General features: G+C 39.0%; 3 protein-coding genes across 6 annotated transcripts in view; 1 reads left to right on the forward strand and 2 right to left on the reverse strand.

Moving 5' to 3' along the window:
• Positions 1-4,301, reverse strand: part of nln (neurolysin (metallopeptidase M3 family)) — a 7,779-nt gene extending 3,478 nt beyond the window's left edge. The window contains exons 1-6 of one of the 2 annotated variants that reach the window (XM_032539604.1): positions 4,226-4,288; positions 2,370-2,620; positions 1,809-1,957; positions 1,196-1,300; positions 739-841; positions 477-637 (exon numbers count right to left, since the gene is read on the reverse strand). In XM_032539604.1, the coding sequence (XP_032395495.1) occupies positions 477-637; positions 739-841; positions 1,196-1,300; positions 1,809-1,957; positions 2,370-2,598 (747 nt within the window). In that variant the 5' untranslated portion in view covers positions 2,599-2,620; positions 4,226-4,288. Of the gene's footprint in view, positions 1-476; positions 638-738; positions 842-1,195; positions 1,301-1,808; positions 1,958-2,369; positions 2,621-4,142 lie in introns of both variants that reach the window. The other variant, XM_032539603.1, reaches the window with a different exon arrangement.
• On the forward strand, positions 4,155-11,423 carry sgtb (small glutamine rich tetratricopeptide repeat co-chaperone beta). 2 transcript variants are annotated; one of them, XM_032539605.1, is made up of 12 exons: positions 4,155-4,398; positions 6,877-6,992; positions 7,322-7,425; positions 7,842-7,917; positions 8,305-8,404; positions 8,681-8,785; positions 8,867-9,005; positions 9,103-9,165; positions 9,630-9,667; positions 9,769-9,852; positions 10,417-10,537; positions 10,617-11,423. In XM_032539605.1, the coding sequence occupies exons 2-11, from the start codon at positions 6,893-6,895 to the stop codon at positions 10,526-10,528; spliced, it is 921 nt and encodes a 306-aa protein (XP_032395496.1). In that variant the 5' UTR covers positions 4,155-4,398; positions 6,877-6,892; the 3' UTR covers positions 10,529-10,537; positions 10,617-11,423. The 2 variants fall into 2 exon arrangements, with proteins under 2 accessions (XP_032395496.1, XP_032395497.1); XM_032539606.1 differs by having other exon boundaries at positions 4,336-4,398; positions 6,880-6,992.
• Positions 11,424-12,342: 919 nt separating this feature from the next.
• trappc13 (trafficking protein particle complex subunit 13) overlaps positions 12,343-15,126 on the reverse strand; it is a 9,180-nt gene continuing 6,396 nt past the window's right edge. For both annotated transcript variants that reach the window (XM_032539608.1, XM_032539607.1), the window contains 5 exons: positions 13,465-13,598; positions 13,167-13,365; positions 12,963-13,063; positions 12,733-12,880; positions 12,343-12,652 (listed from right to left, as the gene is read on the reverse strand). In XM_032539608.1, the coding sequence (XP_032395499.1) occupies positions 12,545-12,652; positions 12,733-12,880; positions 12,963-13,063; positions 13,167-13,365; positions 13,465-13,598 (690 nt within the window). In that variant the 3' untranslated portion in view covers positions 12,343-12,544. The remainder of the gene's footprint in view (positions 12,653-12,732; positions 12,881-12,962; positions 13,064-13,166; positions 13,366-13,464; positions 13,599-15,126) is intronic.

The following is a 15,126-nucleotide window of genomic DNA, read 5'->3' on the forward strand; positions in this document are numbered from 1 at the left end:
CCCCCCCCACTATATTGATGCTATACATTTAAGTATAATGCCCATATTTGTATTTCATTTTTGCAGCGATATTTCTTTTTTTCTATTTTATTTAATCTGGAACACAAATTCCCACCGGGAATCAATAAAGTATTTTGACTGATTGATTAATTGATGGACTGTGGTAGCAACACTAGGCCATTTTTGGTTTGCATTAGTTGTATAATTGAATACAGCTCTGCCATGGCTGTAGGAGAGTGAACCATGAATAGTGAGGCTGATATCAATGAGATCAAATTACAAACGGCAACGCTGGATTATGTGTGTGCGTGCATCATGAAAGTCTTTGGGATTACAACTTTAAGCATATTACTTGCAACTAACCGCATTATTTCTCCAGATAGAGCTGCAGGTGTACATGCATCAACTAAAGTTAAAAACAGACACAGGTCACAGGTCAGACAGGGCACACTGATTTATTATTGGGCTCCAGTTACCTCTTTACACCTGCTGTGAAAAGCCGTTTCCATCTTCCTCCTGGTCTCAGGATTGTAACACCTCTTCATCAGGGGGTAGTAATGGGGATATTCAAGTGTCACCTTATATCGCCCATCTTCTGTCGTGTCCAGTCCATTGAGATAGCTATCAGCTAGCCCACCTTAACAGAAGAGGGCAGCAACATAAATAGTCTATATATCAAAAACCCATTCATAATACAAGAACTGTCCAGCAGCCTGAGACTCATGCATATAAACCTACCCAATTCGCGCTCAGAAAAAACAAGAAACGTATTGTCCTCGTTCAGATTCTTGTTAAACTCTATGGAGAGTGCACTTATACGCTTGGAGGTTCTTTTTATGTCCTTGGGAGAGAAAAGGAGCAGAGAAAGTGGAAAAGGAAAGTCAAAAGAAAATTAAATTGATTTCCAGGATGTGACATGATTATTCAAGAATTACAAGCAGAATTTGTCATTCAAAATGTAAACACAGGAGCAGCCCAACAATCAAACTTCAAAATAAAAGACTGGCACTTGCAATCACTTCAATGCTCAACTTATCTTTTATTAAACAAACTCGTTTTCAACATCTAAAGCTATGTAATGGATGCATTCTGATTCTATTAACAGTAAAACAAGCTTATGCGTTTCATTCATTTCATGCTTACTTATACGGTCAAAACTAAAGCAGCTTTAATATTCAGATCCATATTGCATTACCTCTTGTATATCTTTAGACAGGTGCAATCCTTTCCGCTTGCCTAATGTAACAAGTCTGTCTAAAAACCGCCTTTCTTCGGGTAAAAGGTTGTCTTGATGATTTTTCTGTTACAAAGAAATCACAGAAGACAAACACACTTCTTCATACAGGCAGAATTATGTTTCATTTTGCTAAACTGACTTACCTTTATTTATGCTGTATGTCAGCCAGCTACACCTGCTTGGAATAACATATGCTTGGCTAACACTGAATAGCTCAGATTCAATTTCCTCTCAAGCTAAATAAGAACAAGTGGTGGGGTCAAATAAGGGTATGCTATACCAGTCAGTCCTGGCATCCATCTGGTTGCCCTCTGGCTGACATAAAATGTGAAAATAATCTATCACTGGCATAACTACTGTGACAAATGCATCAAATCTGCACACATTCAATTAGCTTCAAATGCATATCTTTGACCGATAAGATTACTTTAACACCTCATTATTATCTTAGGGGACTAGAGGTTTGATTTAAACTATTTCTAATGTTTAATTCATGCCACCATTGTCAACCTTTACCTCCCACATATTGTGAGTAATGTGTATACTCAAGTGGATGTGACATGAGGCGCACCTGCAAGGCTGTAATTCGCTTGAACACATCTTCCCTCATGCTCATCTCCACGTCAAACTCAGACAGTTTCTTGTCTGCCTCTGTGCTCGCTGTCCGAACCTCTTTAGAGGGACATACATACTGGGGGAAATCAAGAACATGGAGTGATGCTACGGGAACAGAAGGAACACAAAACACCATGAATGTTACTATGAGTTGTGCAATGTTGGAAATCTTTTGAAGAATTTTTTACTTGTAATCAAATCCCATGTGTTAGTCCCTATCTTCTCTACACTTGTCTGTGGCCCATGTCTAAATCTTCAAATACAGCTCGCACGCACGCACGCACACACGCACACATACATATATATATACATATATATATATATATATATATATATATAAAAATAAAAATAAAAGAAGGCTCCATTATTTCTTAAAACAGCTGGTTATTGTGGTGTGTTTTAACAAACAGGAGTAAATAGTGTAATTTTTTTCGGACTATTTGCTGCAGATGGATACACATTTGGTGCTATAGTTATTATTCATATCCTTGTCATATGCATATCCTTAAAGACCTACTTGCATAATCCAGTTTGGCATAAGCCAAGGCTTTCAGGGTGTTTTCAACAGAAACATTTTCTATCTTTAGAGATCCAATGTCATCGTAGAACGTCTTTACTCTGTTCATCAAGCGGTCTGTCATGGTGCTGATGTCGTCTGGGGTTAGGTCCCATCTCAACGCGTTTCTCTTATTTCCTGCCTGAGAGCAGTCTCTGGCACATGTCACAGACCCGTTGTGGATGGTCATTCTCAGGAGAGGTTTAGAGCCGCTGTAAAGAATAAGACATCCAAGTTAAAAACAGTATTACAGACACAGTACGACCTCTAGGGTAATCACAGCCAACGCAAAACTTTACAACCACAAAGTAGAGACACAGGGCATTCAGAGAATGTATGGCTTTCCAAGATAAAAATGACAACAAAAGGGGGTTACTGAACAATTTCCAGAACAGTGGTACTCGCCATCCATTAGGCTTTTGGAAGATTGCAGAAATCTCCAAATTTCCAAAAGTTTTTGATACCAAATCGCAGCTTGTTTTCTTTGATTTTTATCAATGTCTTGGTGTCTTAATTTAAAATTTTGAGGACATCATATTTTTTTTAATCAATTATCAAGTGGTCAAAAATGGTTATATTTTGCACCAAAATCATTGACAAATGGTATCGACCCAAAAATTGCTGCAACAACTCATGAGACACACAGCATGAGAGTGATTTACTTTCATCATAATGTTCAAAGCCTTTACACACTGGACTGCTTCCCATTTGAAATGACATCAGATTGAATTTAACAGATGGCACTACTGTAAGCAATAAATTCTTCAAGGCCACAGTTAAAACATGCTCGGCATATTTTCCATGCTAAGCAGAGACTTTTTCCTACTACCACTCAGAGTAGAATTTCATTGCATGGCAGCAGAAGCCTTTCAAAACAAGATTATAAAAGCGTGGAATAATTTGCAAGACAACATGACAAATCACTGCCAAAAACTTGTAAGAATGTCAGCAATCGCAGCCATTTACAGTATATCGGCCTACCTTTTTACGATTAACAGGCAGTAAATAAAACACACAGCAGTTAAATGTAACGGCACACTTCCCAAATTTCACTATGGCCACGCCAAGAACCGCTCTACAAAGCAGATTGATTGGTTGGGGTTAGGGGCAGGGGTGATTCTAGGATCAGGCCTTTAGGGGCGGCTCAGCAGCCTAATGAGAATGTGACACGGATACAGTGCCCTGCTAAAGTAATTCACTTAATACAAATGAATATATGTATTTATTAATATAACAGAGGATAAATGCAAACTACTGAACATATGAACAAAACTATGAAAGCCTCTTTATGGACTACCAGAATCCAATGAAATGATAATGAGGTATATACATTAAATAAAAAAAAAACTTCCTTGACTGGGTTACAGGTGCATAGCATTGGCAACAGCAACACAGGATATTAAATCTGTTTGAACCTGTAATTGTTTGCCCTCTGACACTAACAGACAAGTTGGCAAACTCTTAACAAAAATTGATATATATATATATATTTTTTTTATTATAATTTTTAGGAGGGCTGAGATGAAATTTAGGGGGGCTTAAGCCTCCCTAATAAGGGTCTAAAATCGCCACTGGTTAGGCATTTGACCTCGAGTGGTTAGGGTTAGGATTAAGTTACACCGAATTAGGGACACTAAACTGCACGTATACCACATGTAACAGTCACACTGTCAACTGTGTAAACACACTAAACTTACTACAATAACGTTACTCAGCTGTGTAAGCATAGCCTACCTGAAAAGCGCTCGGCAGACTAAAACTCTTAACATGCCAGCGGTTTTATCGTGCAAAAAAACCCTACTGTATTCTCCTCTTACTGTAGCTCAGTCCAAACAGCTGCAGCAGCGAACAGCAGAAGCTTTCTCCCTCTCCTCCTTGAAATGTAGAAACGCTTATTTCCGCTTTTAACGCGCAGGCGCCGTAGAAGATGCTATCAAATCCGACACAAGTCCTCATGACGCGGTAGCAGCAGACAGCTGGATAAACTCAGGTAGGTGGGCGAGGGGGGGGGAGACACTCAATAGCATCTTTTGACACAATCCTTTTAATAAACTGACTTCATAGTGTTTGAGGGGGATGTAATAAGGTTGCCCTTTTTTCCTCTCCTCGCGCCTGTTTTGCTGCCTCGTTGACAGAATTGTTTTTAGCCAGCATCACCACACACATCCACATTGCGCGAGCCCTGTTGTCCGGACGTTTTTTTTTTAGATATTACAAACACATGCCAGCGTCATTAGTTGTATTTTCTCGAATGCATTGTATTTAAAAAAAAAGATAGAATGCCTGTATAATGAATACAAACACACCTCGTCTCCTATTATGGTATTACATCACAGCTTCGGCATCACTGCGTGTCAACAGCCTAACACAAACTGAGTGGCTGTGCTAACCAGACCTAACGTAACAACGACTGGCATTAGCACGTGAGGAGGGATGTATGAGCCAGTGTTTGTATCTGCCAATCATTTCCCCATAGAGTCAATTTACAGTAAATGGGGCCTTGTTTGCCCCTGCACTGTTTGCTGCACTAATATGTTTGGAACTGCTTTGGTCAGACACAGAAAAGAAGCAGTTCGCAACAGCCAGCATTTTAATGGATCAATGCCTTGTTTTATTGTAAGCAAGAATCCTTTTGCCTTTATCCTGATGTGAGTTGTCTTGGAAACAAGAACCAGATGCACCACCAGCATCCTTTCTAGTAGCATTGGTTGGCGATAACAGAATAATAACATGGCTGGAGTGACCTGTTAGGGGGCCCTCGGGCAAAAACCTGCAGTTGAGCCCATATTGTGGTAATGTGATTTAATACCACTTTATTAAGTGGAAGCCATGTGAGCACACAGCTCTAAATTACAGGCCCATAAAGTAAGATAAAACTGCAGGGTTTGCATTAGATGATGTCATACACACATTCATTTAAATGCAGTTCATTAAACCAACTAAAAATCATTTGACTAAGATACATGTATCTGGTTTAAGGGGAAGATTAAGGTGGAGGGGCGGAATGGGTGGGAATTTATGTGCACTTAAAAAAAAAAGAAGAAAGTCACACCTGATACCCTTGGACATTCCCAATACAGCCTGTAATACTTGTAACATATTCAGGAAAAAAAAAATCATTTGACTTGCAGGGGAATCTGGAAGATTCCTTTGTGGCCTGTGGGCAGTTGTCCAGCTGATTTTCCAGCTATTTTTCCAGTCTTGGTTAATAACTAAATAATTAATTACTCAGGACTATGTTTGATAGTCGATTGAGATTGGACAAAATTGAACAAACTCTCAAAACCTGCATGGAACTATATACTGCATAATTAATAAGACTGTCTATGAACCGTAGCATCATAATGCATAACAAATGATTAATGATAATTGAATGTATGAATTGAATGCCCTGAAAACATATTAGCTCAATCACCTTCTTGCTTCGAGCACAGGATACAGAAGAGTTCTGCCAAAGAACATCCACACAGTCCTGATGAAGCTGATTAGAAGGGTTTTGACTGTTAAATATTAAATAAATAAATAAATGCATCAATGAATAGTACCAAAAGGTGTTTTTTCTTCACTTTGATTACTGCTTAATACAAAAATTCCTGTTGCCCCCCATAAATAAATTATCAGACCCTGATGAGTTTATGTGATCAGTTCATATATAGTTAATTCATAATTACTTCATGCAGTATGTGTAATTACAGCTTATGCCATCAATTTAGCTGGAATCCGGTAACATAGAAAAGGGCATTTCAGATCATATCAGAACCTGTTTTTTGTTAGCTGGTAGTCTGAATCAAACATCTACAAGTTGCTACATCATCCAACAGTCACATCACAAGCTAAGGTATGAAACAAGAGTTTTAGTTGATTTTATTAGGATATTCTTTTGTTGCTGTTGAAGATAATGGTTCTCTAAAACCCAAAACATCTAGCATGTTCCGGTTGACAAAGTTGGGATGAATGGACAGACATACAGTATTTAAGCATATGTTGACAGTTTACATTATAATTAAGGTGGAAAGAACCACTGGGTATTGATGTTTTCTCAGGAATCTGATTGTGAGTTTATTAATTTTTGTTGTTGACCGTAGATGTTTGCATCTGACCACCATTTGATCAAATTCATCTTTATATTTCTCTGAGATATTGAGTACTGCTCTGCAAATGCATTGGGTTTTGAAATGCCTTTCTTTGTGCATTCCAGCTAATTTGATGGCATATACATGTAAATGTAAATTGATGAATGAAGTGCTAACTAATCACTAAAAACTCATAGTCACTTTTTAAATAGTGAGCGACTCATAATACTATTTGTAAAAATCCTGCATTTATTCATCATGGGTCATGTATTAGCATCATATTATTTTAGCTTGTGTTTTATACCCTTATACAAAGTGTCAGCCTATGAATAATATAGTCAGTTCTGTGTGGATGCCTTTCTGTTTCACTCCAACAACTTCCTGTGTGTGCGCAGCAGTTTCTAGGTAAAAATGGCAGTGGAGAAGCGTCTGGCATTCTCTATTGTGCAGTTCCTACGAGATCAAACACATTGCGGTGCTTTGAATTCTGATGAGCAGGAGAGCCTTGAAGGTAGGCCAACTCACAGTGCATGTACATTTTACAAATACACAACACTGCTCTTGTGCTGTCCATTTCAGCAAACTAATTTACATATGTTCTTATCTCACGATGTTGATAGAGAGAGAATAAACAGGAGTAGGGTTTATCATCAAAAAGAATCACAAGTAATCAGGGTATTATGTGCAGTGTGTGAGGTGGCGTGTTTCATCCTACGTGGACAGGAGGACAGTTTAGATTTCTCACTGAATGTGCAGCCAAGCTCTGACTCGCCACAATAATACTGTTAACTCCAAGACTAATTCTTTAGCCGCTATCTTATCATCATGCTGTCACTGCAGTTGCGATACAGTGTTTGGAGACAACCTTTAAGATCAGCTCCAGTGACTGCCATCTTGCTGTGCCACAGCCTCTGACAGAGATATTCCTCAATTCCCTACTCAAGGTAGGTACTGCACCATCACTGGGACCAATGCTTTACCATACAAACAAAGTACGTCAGTTTATCATTATGTATGGCTCATATGAACTCAGTAACTCAGCTTATACAGCAGCAGGATAAAGATAATTGTGTTTTCCATTATCCAGAGTCAACACTGTAAATTCTTCTCATGACATTTTGACTTGTCATTAATATTACTATATTTGACTTTAAGGTCATGCCAGTGCATGCTGGCTCACTGGCATTGCTTATTGGCATTGACCAATAGAATAGAATCATCCTTAATGATATTAGTTTTTACACCTGTGCTTTTCCTTCTGTCAGGTCAACACCATAATAACGGTCTTTTGTTTACAACACAGTCACTGTTTATGTTAACTTTACTTGGAAGTAATGACTTCTCTTTTGCATTTACTTAGAATGACAACATTACCATACCAGAGACCTCCCCATCTCCAGAAGACATTGAACGAGCAGAGCAACTTAAAAATGAAGGTAATGCTAAAACTCATAATTCTTCCTCTAATTTTCATTAAGTCTGAAAACTGTGTCTCCCTCTGTAGTATCCCTGGTATTACTAGTAGGAGTAGGAATAGGAACTGAATGCCTATAAACTTCACCATAGCCCTGAATATATCTTAATAATGATATCTTGTAGATTATCATTCATATTATGTATTGCCTATCTGCCCAAAATGGTATTGTGGTAATGTCTAAATAAAAAAATAAAAAAGGTTTCACTGCATCTAATCTTACTATCTGTTTCTCAGGATGATAAAAAGCAAAACTGCTTCTATGATAACTTTGGCCCAATGTTGTAACCAAAATCTTTCTTTTTGTAAACTCTGTGAACAATCCAATATATATATATATGTTTTTTAGGAAACAATCACATGAAAGAAGAGAACTACAGATGTGCAGTGGAGTGCTACACAAAGGCCATTGACCTGGACCTAAGAAACGCTGTGTACTACTGCAATAGGTATTCACAACAGCAAGCAACACAACTTCACACTGTCAGTGTTTTGCACTTGACTTTTTAGTTCTTAATCTGTGGATCACAGATTTGTATACAACAGCAGAGGAGAGCATCAATAGATGTCGTTAAATAGTCTGTGATTGTGACATTATGTCATTTTATGACTGTACAAGACACTGCTAGTAAATGAAATCCCTTCCTTGTAGGTAATGTATCTGAACACAATTATACAAGCCAGCGATAAAGGTAAACATGGGGTCTGAATTTAACCCTGTGCAGGGCTGCAGCTCACAGTAAACTGGGACATTATACAGAGGCAACTGGGGACTGTGAGAGAGCCATTGGGATTGATCCTACCTACAGCAAAGCCTATGGAAGGATGGGGTGAGTTTTATAGTATTTTTATTTATTTTTTTAAGTAATCTGCGGCATAATATCACAATGACCCGTTATCTGTGGCTCCAGTTTGGCTTTGACAGCCATGACTAAGTATCCAGAGGCAATTTCCTACTTCAAGAAAGCGTTGGTATTAGACCCTGAGAATGATACCTACAAATCCAACCTGAAGATTGCAGAGCAGAAGCAAAAAGAAGCAACCAGCCCGGTGAGTAAAATAATAATGTATATTAGTACATTAAAGCTCACATTTTATTACTTAGGTCAGGTGCATTTCGACCTTTGCCTGTGAATTTGTGCCACAGATAGCGGCTGGATTAGGATTTGACATGGCTAGTTTAATCAACAACCCTGCCTTCATCAGCATGGTAAGCATGCATCCTAATATATGCACTGTACATACAAAGCCTGGCTGTGTCACAGAGGTTACTGCTGTTCATGGTTTTATCATTTGTCCTGGAGACAGGTCTTGTACACTCGTTTTGTATCTGGCAAGGTTAGACTAGATATTTTCCCTAACTAGTCCAATGAGTGACAATCCAGATAGCCCATTAATCATGTCTTGTGGAAATGGCCGCCTCTGGCCCTGAGAGTCCTGACTTGTTAAACGATGACACATGGGAACGTCTGCCAGGCCAAGAGTGCTTCTACAAGCATGCCAGAGTTTTACTGCAGCAACAAAAGCAAGATAGATCTAAATTAGATAGCTCTGTGTGTATGTACAGCACTAGACGATAGACTGTTTTCTTATCTCCCAACAAACCAATGTAATCAGAAACAAACTGTCCCTCAATAAATATGTGACACATTGGAGTTTAATTTCCATTTACAGGCTGCAAGCGTGATGCAGAATCAACAAGTACAACAGCTGTGAGTGTGTGTCAAAATGAATTGATTGCATTTAGTGTGACGTGTAAAGTGCAGTTTTTAAACACACAGTACATTGACTCACTGTGTCGCTGTGTGGTCAGTATGTCAGGAATGATGTCCAATGCAGTCGGGGGTCCTGCAGCAGGAGTGGGTGGACTGTCAGACATTTCCAGCTTGATTGAAGCGTAAGTACACCCAACTGAAACTTAAATGGATTACAAAGACTGGTTGATTTGTTAGTATTCATTATAGAGAGTTTTACATGAATTATATGTGTTGAAATATAACATTTTATTTATCTCTGCTGCCCACTGTGGCTCAAAAAGCAAGTTTATGATGTTAGAGTACCTCTTTGCAGACAAAAGACAGAAATTGGAATCGGGTACACTACTTACTCTCCCATTCATCCCACCAGGCATTTTTCAAAATGATGTTACAGGTGCAGACAGGCTGAAACAAAATGTGTAATAAACCTCAAAATGTATGCAACATTTACACACCCCGGACCCTTCAAAAGCAGACATATTGGGAAACAGTTCCTCTTTTGATAATATTTTAGCCCAGGTGACCCAGCATGAGAAAATAGTTTTGGTGTTTCTGATTTAGTATCAACTTGTACCTGTACTGTAAATGTCCACAGTGTGAGGAGATACGATCGATCTGCTATTTATCTTCTTGCTTAGTGTGAGCTATTTTTCGGGTGGGGAGCAATTCAGCAGGTAAACAAAGTTATCTCATCTGTCTGTCAGGGGACAACAGTTTGCCCAGCAGATCCAGCAGCAGAACCCAGAGTTGATCGAGCAGTTAAGGAACCACATCCGGAGCCGCTCTTTCAGCGGCAGCGCCGAGGAGCACTCATGATCTACTCAGGTGTTTTTTTATACAAAAACCAAACCTTAGCTGATGTGGTAAAAAACATTATCAATAACATGCATTATTTTCGTTTCAGTTTCACGTTTATTTTCCAAGGAAGGGCAATCATATCGTGCGATTACAATCTCTACACCCATTTCTTGAAATCAAATCCCCGGCAAAGCTGGAATGAAGAGACAAGGATGGGAGATGAAGGCACTTTACTGTGACTAAAGACTCTGGGGCGGAGAGACGAGGGCCTAGAGAGTGGACCATGAAATGAAGCATCCCACACATATATGGCAAAACATATTGCAAGCACCTAATCCTAAAGAGAGCCAAGAACTCATTCAGCCTACTGGGGGCACATGAGTCAATTTCTTCAGTGCTTTTACATTCTGCAGAGATCGTGTTTTACATGTGCAGAAAATACTGCCCTCTTCATGTTCTCAGTTAAGGATCCTTCTGTATAGTCATGATACAAAGAGGGTTAGAGAGGAATGTACTTTTACAGCATCACAGGGAACATTCCATCTTTTTTCTCATACAATAACCGTAACACATCAGGTTTATATTGCATCTTCTTTAATATTATTTTTGTAGACAGAATACTTGTGTGTTGGGAACACGTAGACTCACATCACTGCTTTTCAATGAGTATTACTTAACTTTTGATTAAGGCAACCATGTAATTGTATAGCAGTGTTTGCAGCCTGCATTATGTTGTTATTGCACTTTAGCAAAAATAAATGTATCCCCTTTAAGCATATTTAATTGTTCATTAACTAGTAACAGAGTGTTCAAATTGTTCATTTTGCATGCTCTTAAATCTGGTATTTGAGATCAGATGCTTTATGGAAACAAATAGGTATGCTAGGACAGCACAATGTTTTGTCTAAAACATGTGAATAATGTGAATATATAATAATATATATAATAAATGTCTTGAAATTGAGCAGATACTTGTATTTTTGCCTTTGTGTTATTGTTTTATAAAAGTGTGACATATTTCCTGTTGAATAATGTTTTTAAATAGTGGGACGCTCAGTTTGAATCCAAGATCCATCTCACATCCCAGAGAATCCTAGCAATTTAGCAGACTCACACTTTAAAGGGGCACTCTGCCCATTTAGTATTTCTCTGAGGAAATACCCCTAATGATGTCAGTGATTTCTTGTCATGAGCTTGGAGCTAATTTATAACAGAAAGCAGGCTTTTTACAAGTCATAAACAATTCTTAATGAAAGGTGGAGTTTCAAAAGAAAGAATAACTCATTCAAATTCCCATTGACATTTTAACAACGCTAAAAACTACAAATCCAGCCTGGAACGGAGTATGTCTGGACTTTGTTGTATGTTGTGTGGCTCGCTTCATATAGTCTTGAAATAAAAAAAAAATCTTAATATTTGTGTTATTGTACCAGCCATCAACAAACACCATTTTACCATAAACCCCAGACTTTTTTGGGGCTAAACGTCATGGCTCGACAAAAGAGTTGAGTCCATGCTTTGCATTGTGAGAATTCCTTTATAGGGAACACAGTGTGGCCAGGGATAAGGTCAATTTATGTTTACCATTTAGTACAGTGACTTGCCACCCAATAGGTATCCTTAGTGTCTCAAAATGTGGCTTAAGACTTCAAGAAATCCCTATAATCTACACATTTGAAGAAAATATGCTCAGTAGTCTACAATGGTTTCATTAAACAGAGTAATATAAAGTCTTGATAAAAAAAATGAAATAAACTTTATAAAATATGTCTATGGCTTTTTACAATGACCAAATCCAGCATTAAAAAACAAAAACAAAGCAATAGGCAAGAAAAGATGACTGATGTTTTTTTATTAACATGTATGCACATTTGCATAATTATTTGCAAAGAACTTGATTTATATTATTCACAATTTATTTTAAAATACAGTACAATCCCATCAGGTTGCAAAAAGAGTGAAATGTCAGCGTTACGTGCAGAATTCCACTGTTGGTCCATTCATATCTAAAATGCAAAAAGCTAAATAAAATGTCTAGCACTCAGTGTTCGTATATGGGCAGACAACACACACTTGTGCGATGTCGTCGTATTCGTATGTCCTCTTCAGAAAGGTATCTGTGAGTCTCAATCCAGAAATACTCTGAAACAAAGAAGTGAAGACTATTAGTAAGCAAGAACAGCACGAGGATGTGAGTTACAATATACACGTTTGGATCATACCTGGAGACCCTGGACGGATGAGAGGAGTATGAGGGGCAGAGAGAGGAAGGCACCGGGACTGAGTTTCCCCAGCTGTCGCCCTGATACCCCGCACCAGTGGATGGACCTGGTGTTACACATCTCCAGCACCAGGTCCATGGTTCTTTCGCTAGAACACGAAGGTCACAAAAAAGTTATTAGTGCTATTGGATCCGGCTTTAAATTCAATGATTTAATCGTATTTTTTTTACCTGCAGTTGGTGATTTTACAGATAATGTCAAAAGGTTCTTCAAGGTTGACGGTGTCGGGAATCATCTCCAAAGACAGTCTAATATCTCCATACCCTGGAGCCTGGAAGACATACAAAGATATAAATAGTGTGTAACACATTATTTTTATTTTTATTTTGACATATAAAAGTGCACACACAATTTAAAAAAAGGCATCCTAATACCATTCTTTGCAGCTGGCTGGTCTGCAGCCTCCCTCTCTCCCCGAGATTAGTCTTCCATACGATGTCGAGCTTCCCTATCACCGTCACACCCTTGATGACGCCTGCCTTCTCCGCGTACTCTGGCTTTGGCTTCAGGCAGTACAGGTACTGTCTTGTGTCCATGGGCTGCAGGTAGGACATTTTCCCAAATGTGGACTCTCTGGCAGTGAAAAGTTACGAATAAGACTTGAGTGTAAAAAGCTGACGGCGCATACGTTAACAGGTAGGAACACACGGGTAAACTAAAGGGCTTTTTTACCCGTCCTCTCCACTTGCGACCGTGTTGAGTTCTGTGACGTTGTACATCATGGAGGGCTCGAGAGAGACCTTTTCCATGAACATTGCAGACGTGGTGATGTTCTGGATCTGAGCCTCCAGGAACACTTCGTCTGTCTGCAGCGGAGAAGCCAAGGGTCACTAACTAATACTTGTTGCTTACAATTAAAAACAACAGAATTATCTCCAAGGCGAACTGAGCAACACATTAACTATGTCATTAGGTACTAAGGAGGGTTAGACGTGTGCTAAATCCTACTGCCTTAAGACAGGTTCACATGTCTGTCTTATTCACATGTCCATAAGAGTGTTTCAAGAGTTACTGGTTGCTGTACATGTTCCTCCTGTCAATATTGGCCATAAACAGTAACATTCCTAAGACGATTTCAATGTAAGACAAGGGGGACAAAATCCACAGTCCAAAAAAATGCCTTCTAAAGTTTGACCAAAGCTAATATGATTTTTCAGTAGTCTGAGTTAAGCCCCTTACCCACTGAACAAAAACCCCACTAACATCTATTTGGCTTTTCTCTTCAGTGGAAAAGGTTACTATCGGCATTCATTCCTGGGACAAATGGCTGTGCAGTAGTCACAGGTATTTATCGGCTTCAGCTCGAATGGCAGCGATGGAAACATGACACCCGGGAGGACATTTTCACCACTTTTCCCGGCGTCATCTCAGCTACAAATTCTATCCATCTTCATGCAAGCAGCGCTCCAACATTGTTCCGAAATTATGTTGGCACGTTTTCTGGCATGTTCGCGGCATCGGCCGTGACACACCATAAAAGAAGAAAAACAGAAAGGCAGACTCATCCACTGGAAATGGGAAAAGGAGTCTATCGCCTATGTTTAGATGTTTTTTCTACATTTAAACCCCCTCGCATCTAAGCGTTAAATCTAGGTGGAAATGGGTATTAGTCACCAAAAAAATCTTCCAAACTTAATGCTTTTAGTATGGCATTTGCTGATTTGCTACCCCTCTACAGCAGCTCAGCAGGAAAACTGTAGGGAAATTCTGCAGTAAAAAGATGGTAACTTTAGAAAACACCCACTTGATTTGTAATTCAGACTGACTAAGCCTTGCATTAGTTTCAGCTGAACTTTCAGGCTGTGCCTTTTAGCAGAAAAAGAAGGACTGTGGTTTCTGCCCCCCTTCACTTCCACTGGCGATCTTTTTAAGGCCGGAATGAACAGCAGGAATCCCTCCAAACAAACCTCTTTTAATGTACACGCATGTGAACAAGGTTTTGAGCTATAACGTGAAGCTTAAACTTTAATCTACTGTTTAGGTGATGTGAGAGTCAGGTAATGAATCACATTCATCAGCCAGACTCAGAAGACAAACATTAATCACATAAATTGAATTCTATTAAATATGCTCAGTGTACCTTTGAGGACAGGTTAGTTCAAGTGCTGACCAGCGGAGTATACAGGAGGGGTTGCACATCGACAGGTCAGTTAAAGTGCTCTCTCAAACATCAACTAGTTGTGTGTTTTTAACCAACAATCGTGTTTTTTAAGCGATACATTTAAAACAGCCGTGCCATCTGCATCAGAGCCTTTTAGAGGAACAAATTACTGGTCTGCTCTCCAGTCACCTTTATTAGTTTGTTGTGGATATGAAAATATATATATATATATA

The sequence above is a fragment of the Etheostoma spectabile genome, chromosome 16, assembly GCF_008692095.1.
Source record: "Etheostoma spectabile isolate EspeVRDwgs_2016 chromosome 16, UIUC_Espe_1.0, whole genome shotgun sequence".
In the NCBI taxonomy this organism is placed as follows: Eukaryota; Metazoa; Chordata; class Actinopteri; order Perciformes; family Percidae; genus Etheostoma; species Etheostoma spectabile.

Excerpts from the sequence above, each read along its gene's own strand:
- sgtb (XM_032539605.1), top strand. The coding sequence starts at position 6,893 with ATGGCAGTGGAGAAGCGTCTGGCATTCTCTATTGTGCAGTTCCTACGA. Across the intron at positions 8,786-8,866 it reads AAAGCCTATGGAAGGATGGG|TTTGGCTTTGACAGCCATGA; the intron begins GTGAGTTTTATA and ends CTGTGGCTCCAG. Across the intron at positions 9,668-9,768 it reads AATCAACAAGTACAACAGCT|TATGTCAGGAATGATGTCCA; the intron begins GTGAGTGTGTGT and ends CTGTGTGGTCAG.